Raw genomic sequence first — 25,000 nt, forward strand, 5'->3', positions numbered from 1 at the left:
TGAAGCCAATCTGAACGAACAAAACATTGAATTAAAGCTGAGAGTCTCTACTTTACTTTATAGTTTGATTTAAAATCCAAACTGTTGGAGGAGAGAGAGAGAGAGAGAGAACGAGCTGTCATGACTAACATAACTTACGGTCTCTGTGTTGTGTTCCAGGGGCGTATTCATCAGATTGAGTATGCCATGGAAGCAGTGAAACAGGGATCTGCCACAGTGGGTCTTAAATCTCGCTCTCATGCAGTCCTGGTGGCTTTGAAGGTAGGGGAAAACAGTACTTTCCAGTAAATCCTCTGCTCCTCTACTACCAAACAGCAGCAGAGCATTATGGGAAATAATTGTGAAATAACTCATCTAAAAGTATTCTTCTTGTTGTTCCCCAGAGAGCTCAGTCTGAGCTGGCTGCTCACCAGAAGAAGATCCTTCATGTGGACAGCCATGTGGGCATCTCCATTGCCGGCCTCACTGCTGATGCAAGGCTACTGTGGTGAGAGAGGATCTGATAGACTTGTGTTTTCATAGTCCTCAGACTCGATGTATAAAGTGAGGTTAACCAGCCACATCAGACAGGCCAACACCCTCCCAACATTTAAACAGGCCCTCAAAACCCACCTCTTCAAGCTCGCCTTCACCAGTTAACCCTCTCCCCCTCCCCTACTACCGTAACCTTTTTGTGTCTTTTATTATTACTACTCGGATCTTTTCAGTTTGTAAAGCGTCTTTGAGTGTCTAGAAAAGCGCTATATGAGTCTAATGTATTATTATTATTATTATTATTATTATTATTAACGCTTTTTTCTTTTTGTCCGCTTCCCTCAGCAACTTCATGCGTCAGGAGTGTCTGGACTCCAGGTTTGTGTTTGACCGTCCCCTCCCCGTGTCCCGCCTGGTCTCACTGATCGGCAGCAGTATCCTTTCACAATAAAGGCCTGTGATGGTCTGGTATAGATAGAACTAGATCAGTATCATTTCACGATAAAGGCCCCTGATGGTCTAGTATAGATACTTTAGTATTGTTTGTGAGTTCCAGAGTCTTGACTTTGGTCGTTATGTAAAAGGTTTCTGTTTAAAGTGTTTGTTGCAAATAAACTATCCACCTTGACCTGCCACTCAGAAACCCAGATCCCTACACAGAGGTATGGCAGGAGGCCTTATGGCGTGGGACTACTCGTTGCAGGATATGATGTAAGATTATTATTATATTTGTTTTTTTTATGTATTATTTGTCAGAATATAATAATAATAATAACTTGTATAGCACTTTTCATGCAAACGTTGCAGCTCAAAGTGCTTAAGAGAATAGAATATCAGTCATTATTATGTGTAATATTTGCTGCGCTTCTCTCAGGATATGGGACCACACATTTTCCAGTCCTGCCCTTCTGCCAACTACTTTGATTGCAAGGCCATGTCCATCGGTGCCCGCTCCCAGTCCGCACGCACCTACCTGGAGAGGAACATGGATGCATTCCTTGACTGTGAGCATCTTGTGTCCCCGTTCTGATTCTCTGATTCTATTGCTTGAGTCATTTCATGATCCAATCCATGTCTTTTCCAATCATCCAATCGTTTCATTTGTTTCCCCTGTAGGCAATCTGCATGACTTGATCCAACATGGCCTCCGAGGGCTGAGAGAAACCCTCCCAGCAGAACAAGATCTCACCACAAAGGTAACTACACTGAACACTTCAATGGCATCAATTCAAAAGTGAGTTGTGTGGCCTGGGGTGGTCCAGTGGTCTAGCACCATGGTCTGGGGTGGTCCAGTGGTCCAGTACGATGGTCTGGGGTGGTCCAGTGGCCTGGGGTGGTCCACTGGTGGTTCAGTGGTCTAGCACCGTGGTCTACAGTGCACACACATGGCCATGTCGATATGCGTTCGAATCCGGCCCGTGCCCTGCTGACATGCCCTCTCTCCCTTCTTCTCTTTACTTTCCTGTCTGTTTTCACTGAATCTGTCCAGTAAGATTAAAAATATGAGTGGGACTGCCCATTCAGATAAAATAACTTAAAAAAAAGAAGTGGGTTGTCAATCAGTTGTCTGCTCTTTCAGAATGTGTCTATTGGGATCGTTGGCAAGGACATGGAGTTCACCATCTACGATGATGACGATGTGGCGTCATACTTGGAGGGCCTGGAGGAGAGACCGCAAAGAAGGGTACGTAAAACATGGAGACTGTAGAATCTCAACAAAAAAAAAGTCTTAAAAAGAACATGAGATGTAATGCTTTAGATGTGTTATATATCCTCCAATGTGTTATAGGTGTGTTATAGATGTGTTATACATCCTCCAATGTGCTATAGATGTGTTATACAACCTCAAGTGTGTTATAGATGTGTTATAGATCCTCCAATGGGCTATAGATGTGTTATAGATCCTCCAATGGGCTATAGATGTGTTATACATCCTCCAATGGGCTATAGATGTGTTATAGATGTGTTATACGTCCTCCAATGGGCTATAGATGTGTTATAGATGTGTTATAGATGTGTTATACGTCCTCCAACATCCACCCATGCCTGTTCCTCTTGTTGTGCAGGTGGTCGGGCCAGATGATGAGCCGGCGGCGGCGGCGGCGGCAGACAAGCCAGATGAGCCCATGGAGCTCTGAGGTGGGAGGGGCGGTGTACCCCGCGGTGGAGATGACAGAGCTCTTATCCCTCGTTACTTCAGTCCAACATTGTTCCCCTCACCCTCACTGTTATTACCTGTAACATGGAGAACCATCACCATGGAACAACTCTGTTCTCCTTTGCCATCTATGATTTTCTAGCTGTTCAATGTTTGCATTTATTTTTGTCATTAAAGAGAAACTTTTCTGAAATTGTATCTGGTTCATCTGGTTTTAAATGTCAAAAATGGGAAACATTTAAAATAACTTGCCAACATGACCAGGTCAGGCCGTCGTAGCAAGTTCAGCCCAAGAGCAGACCGCAAGATGCTTAAAGAAGTCTCCAACAATCCTAGAATGTCATCACTGGACCTACAGGTAATTCTTCAGTTGATGTCAAAGTACATGCATCTACCATCAGAAAGAGACCGCACAAGTTTGATTGTCATGGGAGGTATGCAAGGAGGAAAACCTTGGTGTAAAAAAAACAAAAAAAACATCAGGCCAAGACTAAAGTTTGCCAGAGAACACCTAGACAAACACCAGGACTTCTGGAACAGTGTGCTTTGGACAGATTAATCCAAAGTTGAATTATTTGGGCACACTAACAGAAGACATGTTCTGTGCAAACCAAAGACAGCATTTGAGCACAAGAACCTCATACCAACCGTGAAGCATGGAAGTGGAAATGTCATGGTTGTGTTGACATAAATGCACAGACCACAAGGAAGCTGCTCAATGACATCAAATAGAAATGCACATCAAGACACTGTTCAGTGATCTTGATTTCCTTGTAAAGAAATATTGATGACGAAGTATTAACCACATCACTAACGAACAACTTTCATGGGGTTCATCTGCTCAGCTATTTGTAATAGTCATAATATGCTGTTGATTAGATTATACTATCATATAAATCAAACACATCTGTAGAATGAGTAAATAAATACATTGTAGCTCTGTTCACTAGACACATTATTGTAATAGTATACTGGCATACCACTGTGGGATATTTCCCTGTAAATCCCGTTCACACATGCCCCCTTACCAGGTAAATTCCATGGAATATACTGGGAAAGCTCTTTTAAGTGAAAGGGGTTTTCAGTGATTCATTCATTCATTAAATTGTTTTGCCTTCGCGTCTGGACCAGCGCACCATTTGACCCTGTTCGCTTACCGTAGCAGTGATGTGGCTCAGAGACAGTTTAGCCTCCACATCACGGGGAGAAGAAGTACGGAACGGGAAGGGAGCCAGAACACCGAGCAGAATTCGCAGTAACATCGATTCGCAGATGAAAATAAGACAAACACGACACGGGAGGCTATTCTGATACACTATAAACCTCCACTAAAGGTAAACGTTTGGATATTTCCTTGACCCAAAGAGCGAGAGAACTACTTATGGAAGATTGTGTTGATGTCAGAGATGTTATTCCTCCTCCATTCGCAGGCTAGCCAGCTAGCTAGCTACCAGTTTGCATTGGCTTGGCTGCGTTCGTAAAATCGCTTTGGGAATCTGATCAGCTCTCATGGAATGCCTCTTGTCCAATCAAATGACTTGGTCCCTTTATGACGTTGACCCAGTGTGCGCTCCGGCGTTCTCAGAGCAAATTTACGAACGCACTTTACATTAGTGGCACTAGCCCTCCGCTGTTAGCTGTGATGGTGTGTGACAGACAGGTCGCTGTTAGCTGTGTGTAAACATGTTAAACCAAGACACTGGTAGTTAGACATAGTGCTTTTCTTAGTGTGTGACTTGATTATACTGTACAAGTTGAATGATCATGATGGGTGTGTTACTTATGTTCCCTGACTGAAGCCAAGGCCGCCTATGTGAAGCTAGCTGACCAGACAGTGTCTACGTGGATGTGTGTGTGTGTGTGTGTGTGTGTGTGTGTGTGTGTGTGTGTGTTTAAGACCTCTTTTTTAGTAATATCTGGATCTTGCATGATATGTATCCTACTTGTCAATACAAATAATGCATTAGTGTGTGTGCGTGTGTGTGTGTGTGTGTGTGTGTGTGTGTGTGTGTGTGTGTGTGTGTTAGCTTGGTTAGGAAGTTTGATCTGTACTCAAATCACTGAATTAACTCACATTTGGATCATTGGATGCATGCATAGATGCAACTATACACTTCCAACATGACAAATGTCATTATACCTTTACCTTTACTAGTTATACCAGCTGTATGTGTGCAGCTGAGTGAGTGTAATCAATAATCGATTAATTATGTCTTCATGTGTTGACTTTTACAGGGATCATCTACTCAGTTGACTTGATTGGGGCTTCTGCCAACAGAGGACAATCCTACCGGCAAGATGACAGCCGCAGAGAATGTGTGTTACACCTTGATCAATGTCCCGAATGACTCGGAGCCGCCATCGGAAATCAGTCTGAAAGCAGACTTAGGTAAACTAACTAACTAACTAACTAACAGCTCCAATTATTTCTGTTTGTCACCTGTGACCCCTTAACTGTGATGTTATGTGATCAGAGTGACAGTTGGAGTAATAATACAATCATTTCAGTTTGTCACCCCCCCCCAACTGTGAGGTTATGTGATCAGAGTGACAGTTGGAGTCAGAGTGACAGTTGGAGTAATAATCGAAACTTATTTCCTCTCGACATTAGAAAAGGGTGAGATCAAGGCGAAGACGGAGGCTCTGAAGAAGGTGATCATCATGATCCTGAACGGGGAGAAGCTTCCGGGTCTTCTGATGACCATCATCCGGTTCGTCCTCCCGCTCCAGGACCACACCATCAAGAAGCTCCTGCTGGTGTTCTGGGAGATTGTGCCCAAGACCACGCTGGACGGCAAGCTGCTCCAGGAGATGATCCTGGTCTGTGACGCCTACAGGAAGGTACGGTGGTTAGGTCGTTTTTATTTGACAATCATGACTATCAATGCCATATGTCATACACTTACATGGGCTGTCGAGGAATGAGCAGCACACACTAAAATCCTAGGATTTATTTCTGTTGTGATCCTCTGGAGTTGTATGTGTGTGCTTCTGTGTGTGCTTGTGCACGTGAGTGGAGGGGGGGGGGGGGGGTTGAGGGTAGGGTGTTGGAGGGGAGGAGGGGCAGGATGGCAGGTAGCAGTATGTTGTACAATATATCGTCACCTTCTTAAAATAATGGCTGAAGTCATATTTTCAAGTTTTGAGAAAAACGGAATAAACTGAACCAAATCTAGAATATATGATATTTAGGCAACAACATCATTTTCCTCAAAAGTGACATAAGTCATTATTTTAAGAAGGCGAGGATATACTCAGTGAATTGTTAGATAAATGAACTGATTTGCACTACAAAGAGTATAAGAGGCCTATGAGATGGTGGAATACATATTACATCGCCTGCTGTGATACTAATATCTACCGTAACTTGACTGTCAACTTTCAAACTGGAACGAAGTGTGTCTACACTTCATGTAGAAACGACTCATAAGTAATCAGATTTTAGGTAACAAGCTAACACACACTTAGACACTGTGTCTGTGTGTGGGTGTGTGTCTGTTTGTGTGTTTATGTGTGTGTGTGTGTGTGTGTGTGTGTGTGTGCGTGCGTGCGTGCGTATATGAGTGTGAGTGTGTGTGTATAGATATATAGAAGTACTCATAAGTAATCAGATTTTATCTTTTCACCCGTGTATTGCAGGACCTGCAGCACCCTAACGAGTTCATCCGGGGGTCCACTCTGCGCTTCCTCTGCAAGCTGAAGGAGTCTGAGCTGCTGGAGCCTCTGATGCCCGCCATCCGAGCCTGTCTGGAGCACCGCCACAGCTACGTACGCCGCAACGCCGTGCTGGCCATCTACACCATCTACAGGTACGTCCACTGTCCTCCTGGCCATCTACACCATCTACAGGTACACTGTGTGTGGTGTAGAGATGCTCCGATCAGGGTTTTTGGTGCCGATCACCGATCACCGATCACTGGAATCAGTGATCTGCCGATCCGATATCACCGATCACCGATCACAGCGTCGAAAATGGCAATTGAAGCATTCTATTTATTGTGTAGCATTATTTATGTTTTTAATTATTCTTAACACCATTGACATTGTATATGAAGTATTCAAATGAAATTAGGAGATGAGAAAGTATCATGAATTGACAACCATCTGTTTTATTGAATTCACAACCACCTGTAGCTTACTTCAGGAAAAACTAATAAAATGTGAAAATAAAAATCATAATAAATAAAATGTACACTGTCACATCAAATGTGCAACATTCCACTCGAATGAGAGGAACTAGGGGCTCTTAGAGAACTTGGAGCTTATACTGTAGCTTTCCTGAGGAACAATAAACATACCCTAACTAAACTGCAACATAAACAGGCTATAGCCAAATATAAAATACTGTTTCAAGTCAGTCAGTTTCAAGTCATATTTAGGAGGAGATAAGACAGCAAGTCAGCAATAATCAATAAAACAAAAAAACAAAACATTGCACCTAAGGAGATTTCAGACTCAAACCTTACTTCTGATTAAGCAGCATCACTGGCAGATTAGCCTTGAGAAATACAAGCATCTCAGCGTTTTTGGCACTCAGCCTGTTCCTCTTATCATCTAAAATATGTCCTGCTATGCTGAAAAGTCGCTCGCTATCTACACTTGTGCAAGGTGCACAGAGGAAGACCTAAAACTCGCGCGCTAATAGTTGTTGCTATGGGCCTTAGCCTCGCTTAGTGACTTCCTGCTCGCGGGGTCACATGACGTCGCTGAACACTACCTACACTACGCTCGTGAAGTCGCGCTGGAACTCTGACCAGCACTCGTGGAACGCCTCTCGTCCAATCAAAGCAATCGGTCCCTTTATGACGTCGAGCCCAGTGTGCGCTTCGGCGCTCTCGGAGCGAATCGACGAACGCAGCAAATGCCGTATGATATTCGTGGTATTGAAAGACCTTGCGTGCGTTCCTCCGCGAGGAATTTCTTTTGAGCAGACATTACAAACTGCATATTTGTTGTCTCTTTCCGACACTGTGTAATATTGCCAGACTGGCGACGCCATTTCTCTATGTAAACTGATCGGCCGTGTTTGATCGGCCGCTTTGAGAACTCCGATCAAAACCGATCAAGGGCGTATATCGGCCGATATCGATCGGCGCCGATCAGATCGGAGCATCTCTAGTGTGGTGGGCTGGGGGGCCTCAACATCTAGGTTCTTCTGACACTTAGCTATGTCTTGAAAATGAAAGTTTTTCAAACTTTTTTTCAGATGACCCACAATTTTTATTTATTTGAATACTTCTACACATACTTCTACTTCTACTACTACACATTAAAAGATAACATCCCTACTATACAGTGTGTGTAGAGGTGCTGTACACTTCTAACATGTCATGTATAGTTTGTATGTACGTTAATAATGGCTCCGATACAATACCAAAATGACACTTTGATAGAGTGGACACTTTGATTCACGTAAAATGTTTGTTTCATTCAGGAACTTTGAAAATCTCATCCCCGACGCCCCGGAGTTGATCCATGACTTCCTCGTGAACGAAAAAGACGCCAGCTGCAAGAGAAATGCTTTCATGATGCTGATCCACGCAGACCAGGTCAATACCTTCATACGGTTGTCACAATGGTCTCTTAGTTGTCTAAGACACTCTGTAACACTGTCTCTCTTAGTTGTCTAAGACCCTCTTTAACACTGTTAACTCTCCACTGTGCAGGACAGAGCTCTGGATTACCTAAGCACCTGCATTGATCAAGTACACACATTTGGAGATATTCTCCAGCTGGTCATTGTGGAGCTAATTTATAAGGTGAGTTGTTCATTCACATTTCAAAAATCACACCAGAAATCATTTCAGAATTATTATAATTTTTTAAGTACACAAATTAATAAATGTGAGGATCTGACTGACATGCGCCTCCTGCTCTGCTGCATGCCATGCGTAGGTGTGCCACGCCAACCCCTCTGAGCGCGCACGCTTCATCCGCTGCATCTACAACCTGCTGCAGTCCTCCAGCCCAGCCGTCAAGTACGAGGCGGCCGGCACCCTCATCACCCTGTCCAGCGCCCCCACCGCCATCAAGGTATTGGATTGATGTATTTTCTTGTTATATGTAAAGCACTTTGAATTGCCCCTGTTGTATGAAATGTGCTATACAAATAAACTTGCCTTGACCTTGCCATGGTACCTTGTCTGAGTATATACACATGACAGCAGCAGCTACAGCATCATCACTGTTAGTCTGTCATATGGTCTGTCTGACTCTGTACTTGTGTCAAGTCTTTTCACTAGTTTTTATTCTCCTATCTGTCTTGTTTTGTTTTATTCTGTAAAACACTGTGTGCTACATTTGCTTGTATGAACATGTGCTATATAAATAAACTTGACTCTAAATCCTGAATCCTGAATTCTAGGCAGCTGCCCAGTGCTACATTGATCTGATCATCAAGGAAAGCGACAACAACGTGAAGCTGATCGTCCTGGACCGCCTGATAGAGCTGAAGGAGCATCCCTCCCATGAACGTGTTCTACAGGTACTACTGCAGCTGTAATGTTACTGTTACTGTTGGTGAACAAGCCCCATGTTAGACACCAGTACATCTGTGAAGTGTCCTAACGAGACATGTCTCTGGTCTCTCAGGACCTGGTGATGGACATCCTGCGTGTTCTGAGCACGCCTGACCTGGAGGTCCGGAAGAAGACCCTGCAGCTGGCCCTGGACCTGGTCTCCTCCCGCAACGTAGAGGAGGTGGGTCTCTCCTCACAGGACCGCTGTCCTGGTCCTCACTGGGCCATCGTCGTCTAGTTACTAACTAGTTAGCTAGTTGCACACTATATTGCTCCTTGTAAGCAGTGTGTGTAATTGATTCCTATGAAAATCAGAGACACTATGAAAACAAAGATATTAGTTTCAAAATTGAACTATGAACTATTATCCTTGCATTAAGATGGACTCGATTCATCTTAGCGAGTGATTTTGTTTGACATTTTAGCTAATTGTAGGAGTGTCATAGCAAAGGGTCAGAATACATGAAGTATTTCTGTATTTATTTATTTATTTTTAATACAGAAATAAAAAAATAAAACATGTTTTCACATTGTCATTCTGGGGTATTGTGTGTGGATTGATGGCAAATTCTTTTAATTTAATCAATTTTAAATCGTCTCTAACACAACAAAACATGGAAAAAGTGAAGGGTTCTGAACACTTTCCGAAGGCACTGTACTCCCTACTCTTTTTTCATCTAACTCTCCTGTACTTCATCCTGTTGCAAACAGAAGGGTGAGTGTCCTAAAGTCTTGTGTGTGTTTCTGGGTTCCAGCTGGTCATCGTTCTGAAGAAGGAGGTGATCAAGACCAACAACGTAACGGAGCACGAGGACACAGACAAGTACAGGCAGCTGCTGGTCAGGACGCTCCACTCCTGCAGCGTGCGCTTCCCTGACATGGCCGCCAACGTCATCCCTGTGGTGAGTTATAATAACAATAACAATAATAATAACTTGAATTTATATAGTCCCTTTCTGGGTACCCAAGGTCGCTTATTCACTTACAGTCCCTGTCCCCCCCCCCCATCCCTCACACCCTGTAATTCAATGCAGCCAAGGTCGTGTGTGTGTGTGTGTGTGTGTGTGTGTGTGTGTATATACACATGTTTGTGTGTCTCAGTGGATGAAGTTCCTGAGTGGTGTGTGTGTGTGTGTGTGCGTGCATGTGTGTGTGTGCACACGTAAGTAAATCATGCGTGTGTGTGTGTGTGTCTCAGCTGATGGAGTTCCTGAGTGGTGTGTGTGTGTTGAGTGAGGAAAGTGTGTGTGTGTGTGTGTATAAGTAAGTAAATCGTGTGTGTGTGTGTGTGTGTCTCAGCTGATGGAGTTCCTGAGTGACACTAACGAGGCGGCGGCTGCAGACGTTCTGGAGTTCGTGCGCGAGGCCATCCAGAGGTTCGAGAGCCTGCGGCCCCTCATCATAGAGAAGATGCTGGAAGTCTTCCACGCCATCAAGACCGTCAAGTAAGACCTCGCCAGCCAGCTCCTCTAGTCATGTTGCTGTCTCTCTCCCTAGTCCCTGCTCACTTTGGTATCACTGCATTTTACAAACAGTATCCCAATTAGGGTTGCAAAATTCCTGTAAATTTGGGTAATAATTTAATAATTTCCCATGTTTCCATATTGAAACCCACAGGGAAACTTTGGAAATTACCGGAAAGTTTCCCAAAATTACAGTAATTTTGCAACCCTAATCTCAATTACCTGAGATGCCTAGGTGTCAGATGTGTGATAATCAATTGTAAAGGCTGACATCCAACCAACCCCTCCAAACTATGTTAGAATCTACAGAGGAGGGCTTTGGATCCTGGGAGAATACTGCAGCACAAAAGAGGACATTCAGAGCGTGATGACAGAGGTCCGCAGGTCGATCGGAGAGGTATGTTGGATGCGACGCCGATGGATTAATATAGAGGCTAATTACAGTGCACAAGACGATAACGATGAGCTGATAGTATGATACCGGTGCCTGAGGTCTTGTCATGTATCAGGCATGGAAATCGCCTTTCCACGAAATTCGCCGTTTAGAATCCAAAATAGATGTTGGCTCATTTTTCCACCCCAAAAAACTTGTGAGGAGCATAACCCCGGGACCCCCTAGCAGGTTCCGGCTCTCGTATCCTTCTCACCTTTTTCACCCCTGACCCATTTTCATTTCTGATGTCTGTGTTCAGATCCCCATCGTGGAGAACGAGATCAAGAAAGAGTCGGGAGAAGGGAAGCCGGAGGAGGAGGTGAACGCAGCACCGGCCCAGAAGCTGGTGACAGAGATGGGCACCTACGTGACGCAGAGCGCCCTCAGCTCCTCACGGCCCTCCAAGAAAGAGGAAGACCGGTAAAAAGAAAAGATGTCCTTTGTGTTTTACCACAGATTCTTCTGTCTCTTCAGTACAGTTTATTGAATCTTAACACTAGAACAGACGCACCTATTTTTCCTACTATAAGAGCCACCTCCGGGGTGAAATGACCATGGTCTTTACAATGAAAAGCTGCTATTTACACACAACGTCCACTAGCTGCTATTTACACACAACGTAATTTAGTCAATTAGCCTGCCTCCTACACAGAAAAACTGCAAAATAGCTTTATACTAGCTTATCCTGATGTGATTTTGAAAATGTAAGGATACTGGGGGGGTGGAACGCACATATCTAGGAAAAGTCATGAAAGGAGGGTCCTGAAATTTGATCGAGTGCAAAGATATAAAAACATTTTTACCCCACCCATGGCTGTTCTATTAAGGCCAGTTCAGACAAAAGATCGAAACAGTTTTTAGAACGTCCAGCTTCTAGTTCCAGCTGTGTGAATTATCTTTAATCTTTTAATCTTTGGTCTGAACTGGACGGTTTTAGAACGTCGGTTGCAAGCGGTTGCCGTGGTTTTTCTCTGCGACGTCCTGAAACGGTCTCGTCTCGTCGCCGATCTTCTGTCTGAACCGGCCTTCTGAGTGATGTTGTTACAGGGGTTGAATGATGAATCTTGACCAAACTGTCACTATTCCTCTCTCGTAGGCCTCCTCTGAGGGGCTTCTTGATGGATGGAGACTTCTACGTGGCAGCCTCGCTGGCCACCACCCTGACCAAAGTGGCTCTACGCTACGTCGCCATCGTTCAAGACAAAAAGAGACAGAATGTAAGTCGACACGGTACCTTTTCCTTTTCATTTAGTTTTGAAACGATTGAAAGTGAAACTTGTGTCAATCTCACTTGGTTGAGGTTCTTGTTGGGTAAAGCTTGAATGTTGAATGACGGAGTAATATGTGACGGCAGCTGCTGAAAGGGGGAAGAAAGTCGGCAACCGACCAAATGTTCTGACTTTCATTCTGAAAAATGTAAATAAATTGGACCGGAAAATTTAAGCTCATTTGACACTCGCTAGTCAAGCCAAAATATTGCAATGCAATGGATTCAGTGAGTTACATTTTTCACAATGAAAAGTTTTCACAACGTAGCTTGCTAGTGCGCCATCAGGATGACAACCAGCAAATAATACATGAAAAGAAAAATATACTTTTTTTCAAAGCCAATGACAATAAATCAGCTCCAGCTCCTGTTATGGTAACAGCCTTATCATGATGGATGATAGCATTGCAGTTAACCACAGTTGGCCGCGGTTCACATTATGGCTATTTTGGCACTGTGTTTTGGGTGATTGCTGGGGCTAACCCAGAAAAGTCCTGCGTCAAAGCGAGGGCCGGCTAACGTCAGTGCTAACCCACTTTAAAAAGTGCAAGTGTGAACTCTTGCTTTAGTCCCAGTCTCAAAGCTCTCTTGGCTAGCCTCAGGGCACTCCTGTCCACTCCTCTGTGGTGTCCTCATACCGACCTCCTCTCCTCCTCTCTCTCCCTCCTCTCCTCCCCTCTCTCCCTCCTCTCCTCCCCTCTCCCTCCTCTCCTCCCCTCTCTCCCTCCTCTCCTCCCCTCTCTCCCTCCTCTCCTCCCCTCTCCCTCCTCTCCTCCCCTCTCTCCCTCCTCTCCTCCCCTCTCTCCCTCCTCTCCTCCTCCTCTCTCCCTCCTCTCCTCCCCTCTCTCCCTCCTCTCCTCCCCTCTCTCCCTCCTCTCCTCCCCTCCTCCCCTCTCTCCCTCCAGTCCTTCGTGGCCGAGGCCATGCTGATCATGGCCACCGTGCTGCACCTGGGCAAGTCCTCCCTGCCCAAGAAGCCCATCACAGACGACGACGTGGACCGCATCTCCCTCTGCCTCAAGGTCCTGTCGGAGTGCTCGCCCCTCATGAACGACATCTTCAACAAGGAGTGCCGCAAGTCCCTGTCCCACATGCTCACCGTCAGGCTGGAGGAGGAGAAGCTGTCGCAGAAGGTGAGGAGCGCTCTCCCAGGCCACCCACCTACACCAATTTTAACCTCCCAGTCCACCCACCTACACCAATTTTAACCTCTCATAGGGCTTTCACACCGCCACGGAACCGTGCCAGGAACTGGTCTGTCTGGAACCATAAGCCATTTTTATTCTAGTATCAGAGTAGCTGGGTGGTAAGAGAACGTATTACCATATTACCATTAAGTACCATACAAAATAGTGTTTATTTCAGATGTTGTAGTGGAAGATATTATCCTTATTTCCAGTGAAGTAGCCTCCTTCTTGATGGTTTACGCTTAAACTGGTATGAACGCGGGCTGGTTCGCCAGACAGCACCAAGTTCGGAGGTTCCAGAACGGGCACGGTTCTGTGGCGGTGTGAAAGCCCCTATGAGTTCATCCAACTCTTGAGCCTTGCCTTTTTCATTCTGGGGTGTGGACTATGGTCATGCCCTGATAGCGTTGTGTGCCCTCAGTTACTCCAGGGGGAATGTCCCTGTAATCTGTAATTGTAAATTGCTTTGGGTTAAAAGCGTCTGCTAAATGGTCAATTCTAAATTCTAAATTCTAAATTCTTGTCTCCGACCCACAGAAAGAGTCGGAGAAACGCAACGTGACGGTGCAGGCGGACGACCCCATCTCCTTCATGCAGCTGACGGCCAAGAACGAGATGACCTCCAAGGAGGACCAGTTCCAGCTCAGCCTGCTGGCCGCCATGGGCACCACCCAGAGGAAGGAGGCCACCGACCCCCTGGCCTCCAAACTCAACAAGGTAGGCCTCACCTGGTCTCACCTGACCTACACCTGACCTACACCTGACCTGCACCTGGCCCGCACCTGACCTACACCTGGTCTCACCTGGCCTTACACCTGGCCTGACACCTGGCCTGACACCTGGCCTACACCTGGCCTACACCTGGCCTTACACCTGGCCTTACACCTGGCCTTACACCTGGCCTTACACCTGGCCTTACACCTGGCCTGACACCTGGCCTGACACCTGGCCTGACACCTGGCCTGACACCTGGCCTGACACCTGGCCTGACACCTGGCCTGACACCTGGCCTGACACCTGGCCTGACACCTGGCCTTACACCTGGCCTTACACCTGGCCTTACACCTGGCCTTACACCTGGCCTTACACCTGACCTACACCTGGCCTACACCTGACCTACACCTGACCTGACCTACACCTGACCTGACCTGACCTACACCTGACCTACACCTGACCTACACCTGACCTGACCTACACCTGACCTTACCTGACCTGACCTACACCTGACCTGACCTGACCTACACCTGACCTGACCTGACCTACACCTGACCTACACCTGACCTGACCTACACCTGGCCTTACACCTGACCTACACCTGACCTGACCTACACCTGACCTACACCTGACCTGACCTACACCTGACCTACACCTGGCCTTACACCTGACCTGACCTGACCTACACCTGACCTACACCTGACCTACACCTGACCTGACCTACACCTGACCTACACCTGACCTGACCTACACCTGACCTGACCTGACCTGACCTACACCTGACCTGACCTGACCTACACCTGACCTGACCTGACCTGACCTGACCTACACCTGACCTACACCTGACCTACACCTGACCTACACCTGACCTACACCTAACCTGACCTACACCTGACCTGACCTACACCTGACCTGACCTGACCTACACCTGACCTGACCTACACCTGACCTGACCTGACCTACACCTGACCTGACCTATACCTGACCTGACCTACACCTGACCTACACCTGACCTGACCTGACCTACACCTGACCTGACCTACACCTGACCTGCACCTGACCTACACCTGACCTACACCTGACCTACACCTGACCTACACCTGACCTGACCTACACCTGACCTACACCTGACCTACACCTGACCTGACCTGACCTACACCTGACCTGACCTACACCTGACCTACACCTGACCTGACCTGACCTACACCTGACCTGACCTGACCTACACCTGACCTACACCTGACCTACACCTGACCTACACCTGACCTGACCTACATCTGACCTACACCTGACCTGACCTACACCTGACCTGACCTGACCTGACCTGACCTACACCTGACCTACACCTGACCTACACCTGACCTGACCTACACCTGACCTGACCTACACCTGACCTACACCTGACCTACACCTGACCTGACCTACATCTGACCTACACCTGACCTGACCTACATCTGACCTGACCTACACCTGACCTGACCTGACCTACACCTGACCTGACCTACACCTGACCTACATCTGACCTGACCTACACCTGACCTGACCTGACCTACACCTGACCTGACCTGACCTACACCTGACCTGACCTACACCTGACCTGACCTACATCTGACCTGACCTACACCTGACCTACACCTGACCTGACCTACACCTGACCTACACCTGACCTACACCTGACCTGACCTACACCTGACCTGACCTACACCTGACCTGACCTACACCTGACCTGACCTACATCTGACCTGACCTACACCCGACCTACACCTGACCTACACCTGACCTGACCTACACCTGACCTGACCTACACCTGACCTGACCTACACCTGACCTGACCTACATCTGACCTGACCTACACCCGACCTACACCTGACCTACACCTGACCTACACCTGACCTGACCTACACCTGACCTACACCTGACCTGACCTACACCTGACCTGACCTACACCTGACCTGACCTACACCTGACCTACACCTGACCTACACCTGACCTACACCTGACCTACACCTGACCACCTTTAACTAACGACCACTCTCACCTAGGGCTGCACGATTTGGGGGAAAAATCGAATTGCGATTATTTGGACAGATATTGCGATTGCGATTTAATTTGCGATTATTATTTTTTAAAGCGACCCAAAGGACGTTTTTGTAAAGTGCGGCCATATCTCCGGCTAGGAAGGTCGTATCAACGTGCAGTTTGTACGTCTTCTCCCTCCTCTAGCACCCCCACAGCCCGAGCTACGAGTGAAATAACTAAACTTACACTGGGTTGCTTTAAAGTTGGGCAGGTAATTGGATGAATCTGTCTATCATGGGCTAATTTCAGAGAGCATTACTTTCTACAAACAAGGTTATTTAATTATGGCTCAGGAGCAGCATCTAAATATTGCACATACTGCAATCAAGTTAAATAAAGTCATAATAAAAATGTCCAGTAAAAAAGAATAGGTCCTTTCTGTATAGATAGATAGATAGATAAAGCAGGAAAAGTATACCGTTTGCTGGCAACTCTTCAACTCGTCGTAATGTATGAAGTGCACGGCTCGACCGCAGATCGGTTGTTAGTACTTTTATCCAGCATTTGGATTAGTTTTTTAAACTCTTCGTTGCTCACAGTGTTAATAAACACCATGTCTTTAGCGAGGTAATGCTTGATGGAATTGGTTATTTCACGGTGCCTTCGTGAGCCCTTTTCATACGGTGTAACAGCCGCAAACGACTCTAAAACTCTAGTTTGCTTAACGTTAGACTGGGCTACGGGACTTTCACTTAACTCTCCGTTTCTGACCGCACACTCGTCATAGAGCTGCCCGTGGTACTTTTTCAAGTGCTGATACAGGTTTGTGGCGTTGCCTCGGGATGTAGCGACTGTTCCACGACAGGTCGTGCCCAACACCTGTTTTTGTTGCACATCCTAAACCCGAAATACTTACAACAGAAGTGCTGTTTTTCTTCGGGACTAAATCGTTGCTTCTGGTTCTGCTGAAGCCATTTATCCACCATGAATGTTGCTAGCTACCGAAACGTGGGCGTTTCACGTGCGATGTTGTTGTTGTGCGTGTGCGTTCATTGACATTGACGTTCATTGACGTTGACGTTCATTGACGTTGACGTTCATTGACATTGACGTTCTTTGACGTTGACGTTCTTTGACATTGACGTTCATTGACATTGACGTTCATTGACGTTGACGTTCATTGACGTTGAATCCGACGTGCTGTATGACGTATCCCAAATCGCAGGCAAATCGCAGGCTTTGCGATTAGCTAATCGCATCATTTCAAATCGCGATTTTTAGCATTGTGGATATATATCGTCACCTTCTTAAAATAATGGCTCAAGTTTTGAGAAAAACTGAATAAACTGAACCCAATCTAGAATATATGATATTTAGGCAAAGCCATTATATATATATATATATATATATATATATATATATATATATATATATGATATAGCTTCATCTGCCAGCAGATGGCATTGTATCATAATGAATGTAGAGAGGCAGAAATCATTGCTTTAGAAGTATGTTTTGATAAGTATGCAACAACACTGTATGTTGTTAATTAGCATGTTGGGTTTGGGCTGTGGTGCTGTTTTGATCGTATCAGAGTGATTTACTGAGAAGTCACTCCCTTTTTATTCAATCTTAGCTATGTCTTCAATCATTTACTGGTATTTATACCAGTAGATTAGTATATCAAGCAGACTATTTGAGGTGATGCATGTTATAGGTTATTGCGTGGTATACGTGCATGTAGCTATGCTACAGAGTGTGTGTGTGTGTTCGGAATGGCATACTAGCATACTACTCATACTAGATATGACGTAGATTTTAGTATGCGAGAGCGTTCACACTGTACAGTATGCAAGATTTGAGTATGCGAGAAATTTAGTATGTATACTAGATTTTGGGTAAAAAATGGAGTATGCCATGACTGGACACTACTGGGATACTAAATCCCCAAAATGCATTGCGCGTCTCTTCAGTCTCGTCAAACTGCGTCATACAAACTCATCATACAGCTGTTGTTTACATTGTCCGATAGCCTGGAGTCCGAAAGCTCGCAATAAGCATAGTTCTTTGTGTCTGTGTGTGTTCCTACATCAGCTGACCTGTGTGTGTGTGTGTTCCTATGTCAGGTGACCCAGCTGACCGGCTTCTCAGACCCAGTGTACGCCGAGGCCTATGTCCACGTCAACCAGTATGACATCGTGCTGGACGTGCTGGTGGTCAACCAGACCAACGACACCCTGCAGAACTGCACGCTGGAGCTGGCCACCCTGGGTGAGTGGCTAGTCTATGCTCCTCCCTCTCCTCCTTCCTCTCTTCCTCCTCCCTCTCTCCCTCCCTCCCTCTCTTCCTCCCTCTCTTCCTCCCTCTCCCCTTCCCTCTCTTCCTCCTTCTCCTCCTCCCTCCCTCTCTGCCTCCCTCCCTCCCTCTCTGCCTCCCTCCCTCTCTGCCTCCCTCCCTCTCTTCCTCCTTCTCCTCCTCCCTCTCTTCCTCCTCCCTCTCATACTCCCTCTCTCTCTCCCTCTCTTCCTTAACTCTTCACCTAAGCAGGACTATGTGGATAGTTTTCAAGGTGATGTTGTGAATGTTTTTGACCAGAATTACATTTTAGTGCCATCATCTCTCTTGGTGAACCTTGTGTATATTTGTGTAGCACTGACTTACAAACCTTTCAACTCCCAGGTGACCTGAAGCTGGTTGAGAAGCCCTCCCCCCTCACCCTGGCCCCCCACGACTTTGCCAACATCAAGGCCAACGTCAAAGTGGCATCCACTGAGAACGGCATCATATTTGGCAACATTGGTAAGAACTCTACTACTTTATTTGTATTTATTGAACCTTTATTTAGCCAGGTTAGGTCTCACTGAGATTAAACATCTCCTTTACAAGAGAGACCTGGCCAAGAAAGCAGCATAAAGAAATGACACACATTACAACATAATACATCACAATTAAAGTTTAAAAAAGAAAAGACAGATCAAGTTTCACATTGAAGAACTAGAAGTAGACTTGACAGTTTAGAGAAGATATATGATCTCATATGATATTACTTTAATAATACTAAAATACCTACAACATACGCAAGTACACAATAAAAACAGAACAAAGGACACACAGACACTAAAAAGCAGCACATCATCAATTTTTAAAAGCCTCGTAGCCAAAGGTAAAAAAAGATTTCCGGAAACACTCTGTTTTGCTCCCTGGTAAAGTACATGTCTGTCCTTCTACTGTGATGCCATGAGTAGATACTGTGGAGGAGGTGGAGGAGGTGGCTGATGCAAGTCTCAATGTTGTTGAGCTTCTCAAGGATCCTCTTATCTACAGACCTCAGGTTGTCCAGGTGTGTGTGTGATGGGTGATTGTTCGTGATAGGTCAGATTGTCCAGGTGTGTGTGTGATGGGTGATTGTTCGTGATAGGTCAGATTGTCCGGGTGTGTGTGTGTGATAGGTCAAGTTGTCCAGGTGTGTGTGTGATGGGTGATTGTTCGTGATAGGTCAGATTGTCCGGCTGTGTGTGTGTGATGGGTGATTGTTCGTGATAGGTCAGATTGTCCAGGTGTGTGCCGATGGAAGTTACCAGATCCAGTTTTCTTAATGATTTTATTCATCCTGTTGGCATCATGATCATCCCTAGAGATGTTTACCCCCCAACCCATCACTCTATAGAACAAGACACCAGCCACAACACTTATGAAACTTATGGAGCATTCTTGGGGTAGACAAATCTGAGCTTCCTTAAAAAAATAAAAAGCCTTTGCTGAGCAAACCCTGACCCTTTTTTTTTTTTTTTAAAGCAAGGAGATTCTCTTTCCACTGCAGCTTATCTCTCACCACCCCAGCAGATAGTCATAGTCATGCACCCTCCCAACAGTGACCCGTCGATGACAACAGTGGAAATATCTCCTCCCTGTACAGAGTCATCCTCCTACAGGGGCTGAGTCATCTGACCATGTTTGTAGGTGACAGGAGACTGGAGCTGTCTGCTGTGTCCAGGGTGGAGAGGAGGAGCCGTGATTAAACTGTCCCTCGGGGGGGTAGCGGTGTTTGTGGTGATGTGTGTGGTTGATGACTGGTTCTGTAGCCTGACCCACTGCGGTCAGAGAGGTCGTCCAAGTGATGGTTGATCTGATGCCAGAATCCACTCACACATTTTATGAACACATTTGAAATTGTAAATGGACTGCACTTATACAGCGCCTTATTCCAAAGTGCTTTACGTACAACGGCCTCTCATTCACCCATTCAGACACACATTCACACTCCAACGGCGGCAAGCTACCATGCGAGGCGCCGGCCCGCTCGTTGGGAGCAATTTGGGGTTCAGTGTCTTGCCCAAGGACACCTCGACATGTCCACAGCCGGGGTTTGAACCAACTGCTGTGCTGACCTTGAGTTGCGATCATTAGATGCCGGCTCTACCTCCTGAGCCACAGCCTCCTCGTGTTTTGAAAAAAATATCTGTATATATCATGGCATTTTTTACAATAACACATGTACAGTATGTTTGTAGTACGTCAACATTCATTGAATTGCAAACGAAATCTCATTAGTTGAACAGTTGTTCCCACTTCAAAAGCACTCGAATGCATTCAGGTCGGAGTTATCTTCACCAATTGGGAGCTACGAGTTCCCGAAAACCAAACGAACATATTTATATATATCATATGACAATCTATTTATTATTTTTCTTGTGTGTCTCAGTGTATGACGTGTCGGGCGCGGCCAGCGACAGGAACTGCGTGGTGCTCAGCGACATCCACATCGACATCATGGACTACATCCAGCCGGCCTCCTGCACGGACGCTGAGTTCAGACAGATGTGGGCGGAGTTTGAGTGGGAGAACAAGGTACGCTGTCGGACGCTGTCGGACAAACAGGAACAGCGCTGTTTGTTTCTTTTAAGATACAGTAAACATGTGTGGCCTGGGGTGGTCCAGTGGTCTAGCACCGCGGTCTACAGTGCACACATGTCGGCATGGGTTCGGGTCCGGCCCATGCCCTGCTGACATGCCCTCTTCTCCTTACTTTCCTGTCTGTCTTCACTCTCTCTGTCCAATAGGGTGGTAAATGTGAGTGGGATTGTAAAAAAGATACAGTGAACATGTTCCGACCTCTAACCCTGTGCGTCTCTTCTAGGTGACAGTGAACACCAACATCACAGACCTGAACGACTACCTGCACCACATACTCAGCTCCACCAACATGAAGTGTCTGACTCCAGAGAAGGTAACCTTTTTTTTTATTTAACCTTTATTTACCCACAGTAGTCTCATTGAAATCTCTTCTATTATAGAGGGGAAAGGGGTTAAAAGTTTGTCATTGGTCAAGGTACAACGAAACGCATCGATGCACAAGAGGGGACATCTAGTCAAGGCGTCACAGCCATTGCTCAGGGACACGTCGACACGTGGCCCACCGGGGATTCGAACAGCTGCGAGCTGCTGTCTTTTTGCGATCATTAGACGCCGGCTCTACCGGTTGAGCCACAGTGCAGTGGGACCTGGTCGACCCTTGGCAACGGGACCATAATGATGATGATAAACATCTGGTAGGGTCTAGGGCAGGGGTCGGCAATAGGCGGCCCGCGGGCCATTGCTGGCCCATCACCAATAATATTTGGCCCAGCAGAATATTTTGAGAATCCACTTTTTTTTTTTTTTTTTTTTTTTTTTTACAATATCGGACCGACAGTCCCACATATAGCGCCTATAATGTCCGAATAGAGAATCTACCTCCACCTGAATAATGCTTATTGTACTTTTATCCATGTTGAGAGTGAATGACACAGGGACAGACAATCAGGCAGCGGGGTGCACCGAAGCGCACTGACGCTGAACCCCTCATAGTGAATCATAAGTAGGTGGACAACGTGTAGTGCTGAAATAGCCGTGTGTGGTTTGAAAAAAATAACACCAGCTCAGTAAATAATTCAAACGTAATGTTTACGTATATGTGACTGCAACACACATATGAACAGTAACAAAGCAAATTCAGTTTAATATTCTGAAAAACATTGACAACAAAATCGGTGAAAAAAAGAAAAGAAAGAAAAGTAATCCGCTTATGCGAGGGGTGGTGGTGCATAGGCCTATGCTCCTGAAACGACAGAGCAAACACGCTATTAGGGATAATAATTACAATGAGCCATTCATTCAAAATATAAAAAATACAATTAGGTTATTAAATACAATAACGACAGGCTTGGTACTCACTTAATGTGAAATGTGGTATCTCCCATCGGTCAGTATTTGCTTGATATCTGGTTATATGGACGTCACTTTAATCCGCAGGCAGTTCTCAAGTTTTTTTTTGCATCAATCGATTCCTCTCGTGCGTCTTTATCACATTCATTGAGGAAAAGGACGACTCGCATGTATAGAAAGGGAACATTGTGAGCACGGAAGATGTGAGTCTCACAACGGCTTTGCGTTGATGAAACCAGGTAGGATGAACATTATAGTTCGCTGTCCATTCCTCTTTAAATGCCCTGTTTTCACCGTCAACTTTCCTCTTTACACCTTTGGAGAGTGACATGATGTTTCTCTTGCTAGTTAGCAGGTTAAATGTTTAGCTAACTTCACCCGGCAGGCAAACAACCAATCCAATAATAATGTGACCTTGTCTGGGAGGAGGGGGGAATCATTCAGAATGAAAGTATGTTAAATAATTATTAGAATAAGCTAGGCTGCGCTACATCGTCAGTCCACACATTTATTATTCAAAACTATGGAAAAGGGTGAAACTACGTTTCAACGTTGTTGAGAATCACAACACAAACTTGCTAGTCAAGCCAAAATACTGCAACGTAATGGATTGGACTGCTACCTAGTTAGCTACAACACTACTTTACATTGTTACCTAGTTAACTACAACACTACTTTACATTGTTACCTAGTTAACTACAACACTACTTTACATTGTTACCTAGTTAACTACAACACTACTTTACATTGTTACCTAGTTAACTAGAACACTACTTTACATTGTTACCTAGTTAACTAGAACACTACTTTACATTGTTACCTAGTTAACTACAACACTACTTTACATTGTTACCTAGTTAACTACAACACTACTTTACATTGTTATCTAGTTAACTAGAACACTACTTTACATTGTTACCTAGTTAACTACAACACTACTTTACATTGTTAGCAGGCTCACAAAACAAGCTGTGTTAGTTGACTAGCGATGTGTACATTTTTCGAAAGAAAAGTCAAAGCATTAGAACGTGTCACATTTTTTAACAATCAATTACTTATGAATGAATGAATGAATGAATGAATGAATGAATGAATGAATGGAATGAATGAATGGTCTTTATTGTCATTGCTACAGTACAGGTACCAAACAACGAAATTTAGGAGGGGTGGCTCCCCTGGTGTTAGGAAAAAAAAAAAAATCTAGAAAAAAAAAAACGTTCGGGCCCGCCATCTAGTGGCTCAAAAATGTTTTGGCCCGAGGCCAAACCTAATTGCCGACCTCTGGTCTAGGGTCTAGGTTTTCAACCTGCCAGAACGATGGACTGATGAGGTGGAAGTTCTCAGAGCATTTATAACTTTTTCGTTGCTGCTGTCTTTTTGCAGTGTTAGGATCGGATTTATAAACGGCTTTTCTAAATTGTCTGATTCAATCAATCAGTTCGGAAAGTGAAAATGTACCCCATGAGAGACTGGGGGGGGGGAAATCAATGTTTTTTTTTTTTACTTTTTGGTCTTTTAGTTTCAGACAGTTATGATGATGAATCTTTTAAGACGAGCCCTCTATCTTTCGCAACCTCATCACATTCCCAGAGGAGCAATTGTGGACTCCGTCTCCTGTGTCAGATAGGTAGCAGTGGTGATGTATACGTGACGTGGTCCTCACTCTACCTTGTCTTGTCTTCCTCCAGGCTCTCTCTGGCTTCTGCGGGTTCATGGCCGCCAACCTGTACGCCCGCTCCATCTTCGGGGAGGACGCGCTGGCCAACGTGAGCATCGAGAAGCCCATCCACCTGGGGCCCGACGCGCCCGTCAACGGACACATCCGCATCCGGGCCAAGAGCCAGGTGGGTCACTCTCTCCTCCCTCACCCCTCCCTCGCTCGGAGGGTAAACAAAACGCGGTGCAGCAGCTTTTAGTCACTCTGTCAGCTCTGTGCTCCTGGAGCAAACTCCCTGAAGAAATCAAACAGGCCCAAACCCTAAAGATGTTTAAATCTAAGAAGTTTCAATGTTGGTCTATATCTATCTATATCTATCTATAGATAGATAGATAGATAGATAGATAGATAGATATTCTTACCATTGTACTTTTTTTTTTTACCTTTTCTTTTCTTTTTAAAAAAAAATCAGTTTACTATTCTCCTCTTGATGTATTATTTGTTATGCTATATGTAAAGCACTTTGAATCGCCCCTGTTGTCTGAAATGTGCTATACAAATAACCTTGCCTTGCCTGGCCTTGCTCATAGTACTAGCAGTATGATCAAGTCTTGTCAGCGAGCTGTATCCGCTCTCAACCGAGACAAGAGAACGAAGGGGTTTCAGATGAGCGCCTCCCAGGGAAACTGAACGCCTCTCTGCCGTCCAGCTGCTAGTGGAAGTGAAAGGGCGTTCAATGAAGAGAATACAATGTATTAAAAGTCATCTTTTTCTCCTCTTTTCCCAAAGGGTATGGCATTAAGTCTGGGTGACAAGATCAACCTGTCCCAGAAAAAAACATCTGCGTAAAGCAACCTCCAACCAGCAGTCCAACCTAGGACCCGCCTCCTCCCTTTCACTGGGCAA

General features: G+C 45.5%; 2 protein-coding genes across 2 annotated transcripts in view; both read left to right on the top strand.

Annotated features, from left to right (window-relative positions):
* Positions 1–2,816, top strand: part of LOC308154955 (proteasome subunit alpha type-1-like) — a 5,354-nt gene extending 2,538 nt beyond the window's left edge. Inside the window, exons 3-10 of the mRNA XM_080528178.1 lie at positions 160–261; positions 384–487; positions 820–908; positions 1,115–1,185; positions 1,349–1,478; positions 1,591–1,670; positions 2,054–2,158; positions 2,541–2,816. Of these exons, the coding sequence (XP_080384304.1) occupies positions 160–261; positions 384–487; positions 820–908; positions 1,115–1,185; positions 1,349–1,478; positions 1,591–1,670; positions 2,054–2,158; positions 2,541–2,612 (753 nt within the window). The 3' untranslated portion in view covers positions 2,613–2,816. The remainder of the gene's footprint in view (positions 1–159; positions 262–383; positions 488–819; positions 909–1,114; positions 1,186–1,348; positions 1,479–1,590; positions 1,671–2,053; positions 2,159–2,540) is intronic.
* A 1,017-nt stretch (positions 2,817–3,833) lies between these two features.
* The window catches only part of copb1 (COPI coat complex subunit beta 1), a 21,394-nt gene continuing 227 nt past the window's right edge, over positions 3,834–25,000 (top strand). Inside the window, exons 1-22 of the mRNA XM_080530390.1 lie at positions 3,834–3,966; positions 4,868–5,021; positions 5,244–5,473; positions 6,272–6,441; positions 8,067–8,181; positions 8,299–8,391; positions 8,528–8,665; positions 8,997–9,116; positions 9,224–9,331; positions 9,906–10,052; positions 10,450–10,595; positions 10,914–11,010; positions 11,306–11,466; positions 12,143–12,263; positions 13,219–13,446; positions 14,038–14,217; positions 18,360–18,504; positions 18,913–19,032; positions 20,936–21,081; positions 21,371–21,460; positions 24,126–24,281; positions 24,884–25,000. The exon at positions 24,884–25,000 is cut by the window's right edge and continues 227 nt beyond it. Coding sequence (XP_080386516.1) covers positions 4,931–5,021; positions 5,244–5,473; positions 6,272–6,441; positions 8,067–8,181; positions 8,299–8,391; positions 8,528–8,665; positions 8,997–9,116; positions 9,224–9,331; positions 9,906–10,052; positions 10,450–10,595; positions 10,914–11,010; positions 11,306–11,466; positions 12,143–12,263; positions 13,219–13,446; positions 14,038–14,217; positions 18,360–18,504; positions 18,913–19,032; positions 20,936–21,081; positions 21,371–21,460; positions 24,126–24,281; positions 24,884–24,943 — 2,862 coding nt within the window. The 5' untranslated portion in view covers positions 3,834–3,966; positions 4,868–4,930 and the 3' untranslated portion in view covers positions 24,944–25,000. The remainder of the gene's footprint in view (positions 3,967–4,867; positions 5,022–5,243; positions 5,474–6,271; positions 6,442–8,066; positions 8,182–8,298; positions 8,392–8,527; positions 8,666–8,996; positions 9,117–9,223; positions 9,332–9,905; positions 10,053–10,449; positions 10,596–10,913; positions 11,011–11,305; positions 11,467–12,142; positions 12,264–13,218; positions 13,447–14,037; positions 14,218–18,359; positions 18,505–18,912; positions 19,033–20,935; positions 21,082–21,370; positions 21,461–24,125; positions 24,282–24,883) is intronic.

This window comes from Nansenia antarctica (assembly GCF_963989245.1).
Source record: "Nansenia antarctica genome assembly, chromosome: 4".
In the NCBI taxonomy this organism is placed as follows: Eukaryota; Metazoa; Chordata; class Actinopteri; order Argentiniformes; family Microstomatidae; genus Nansenia; species Nansenia antarctica.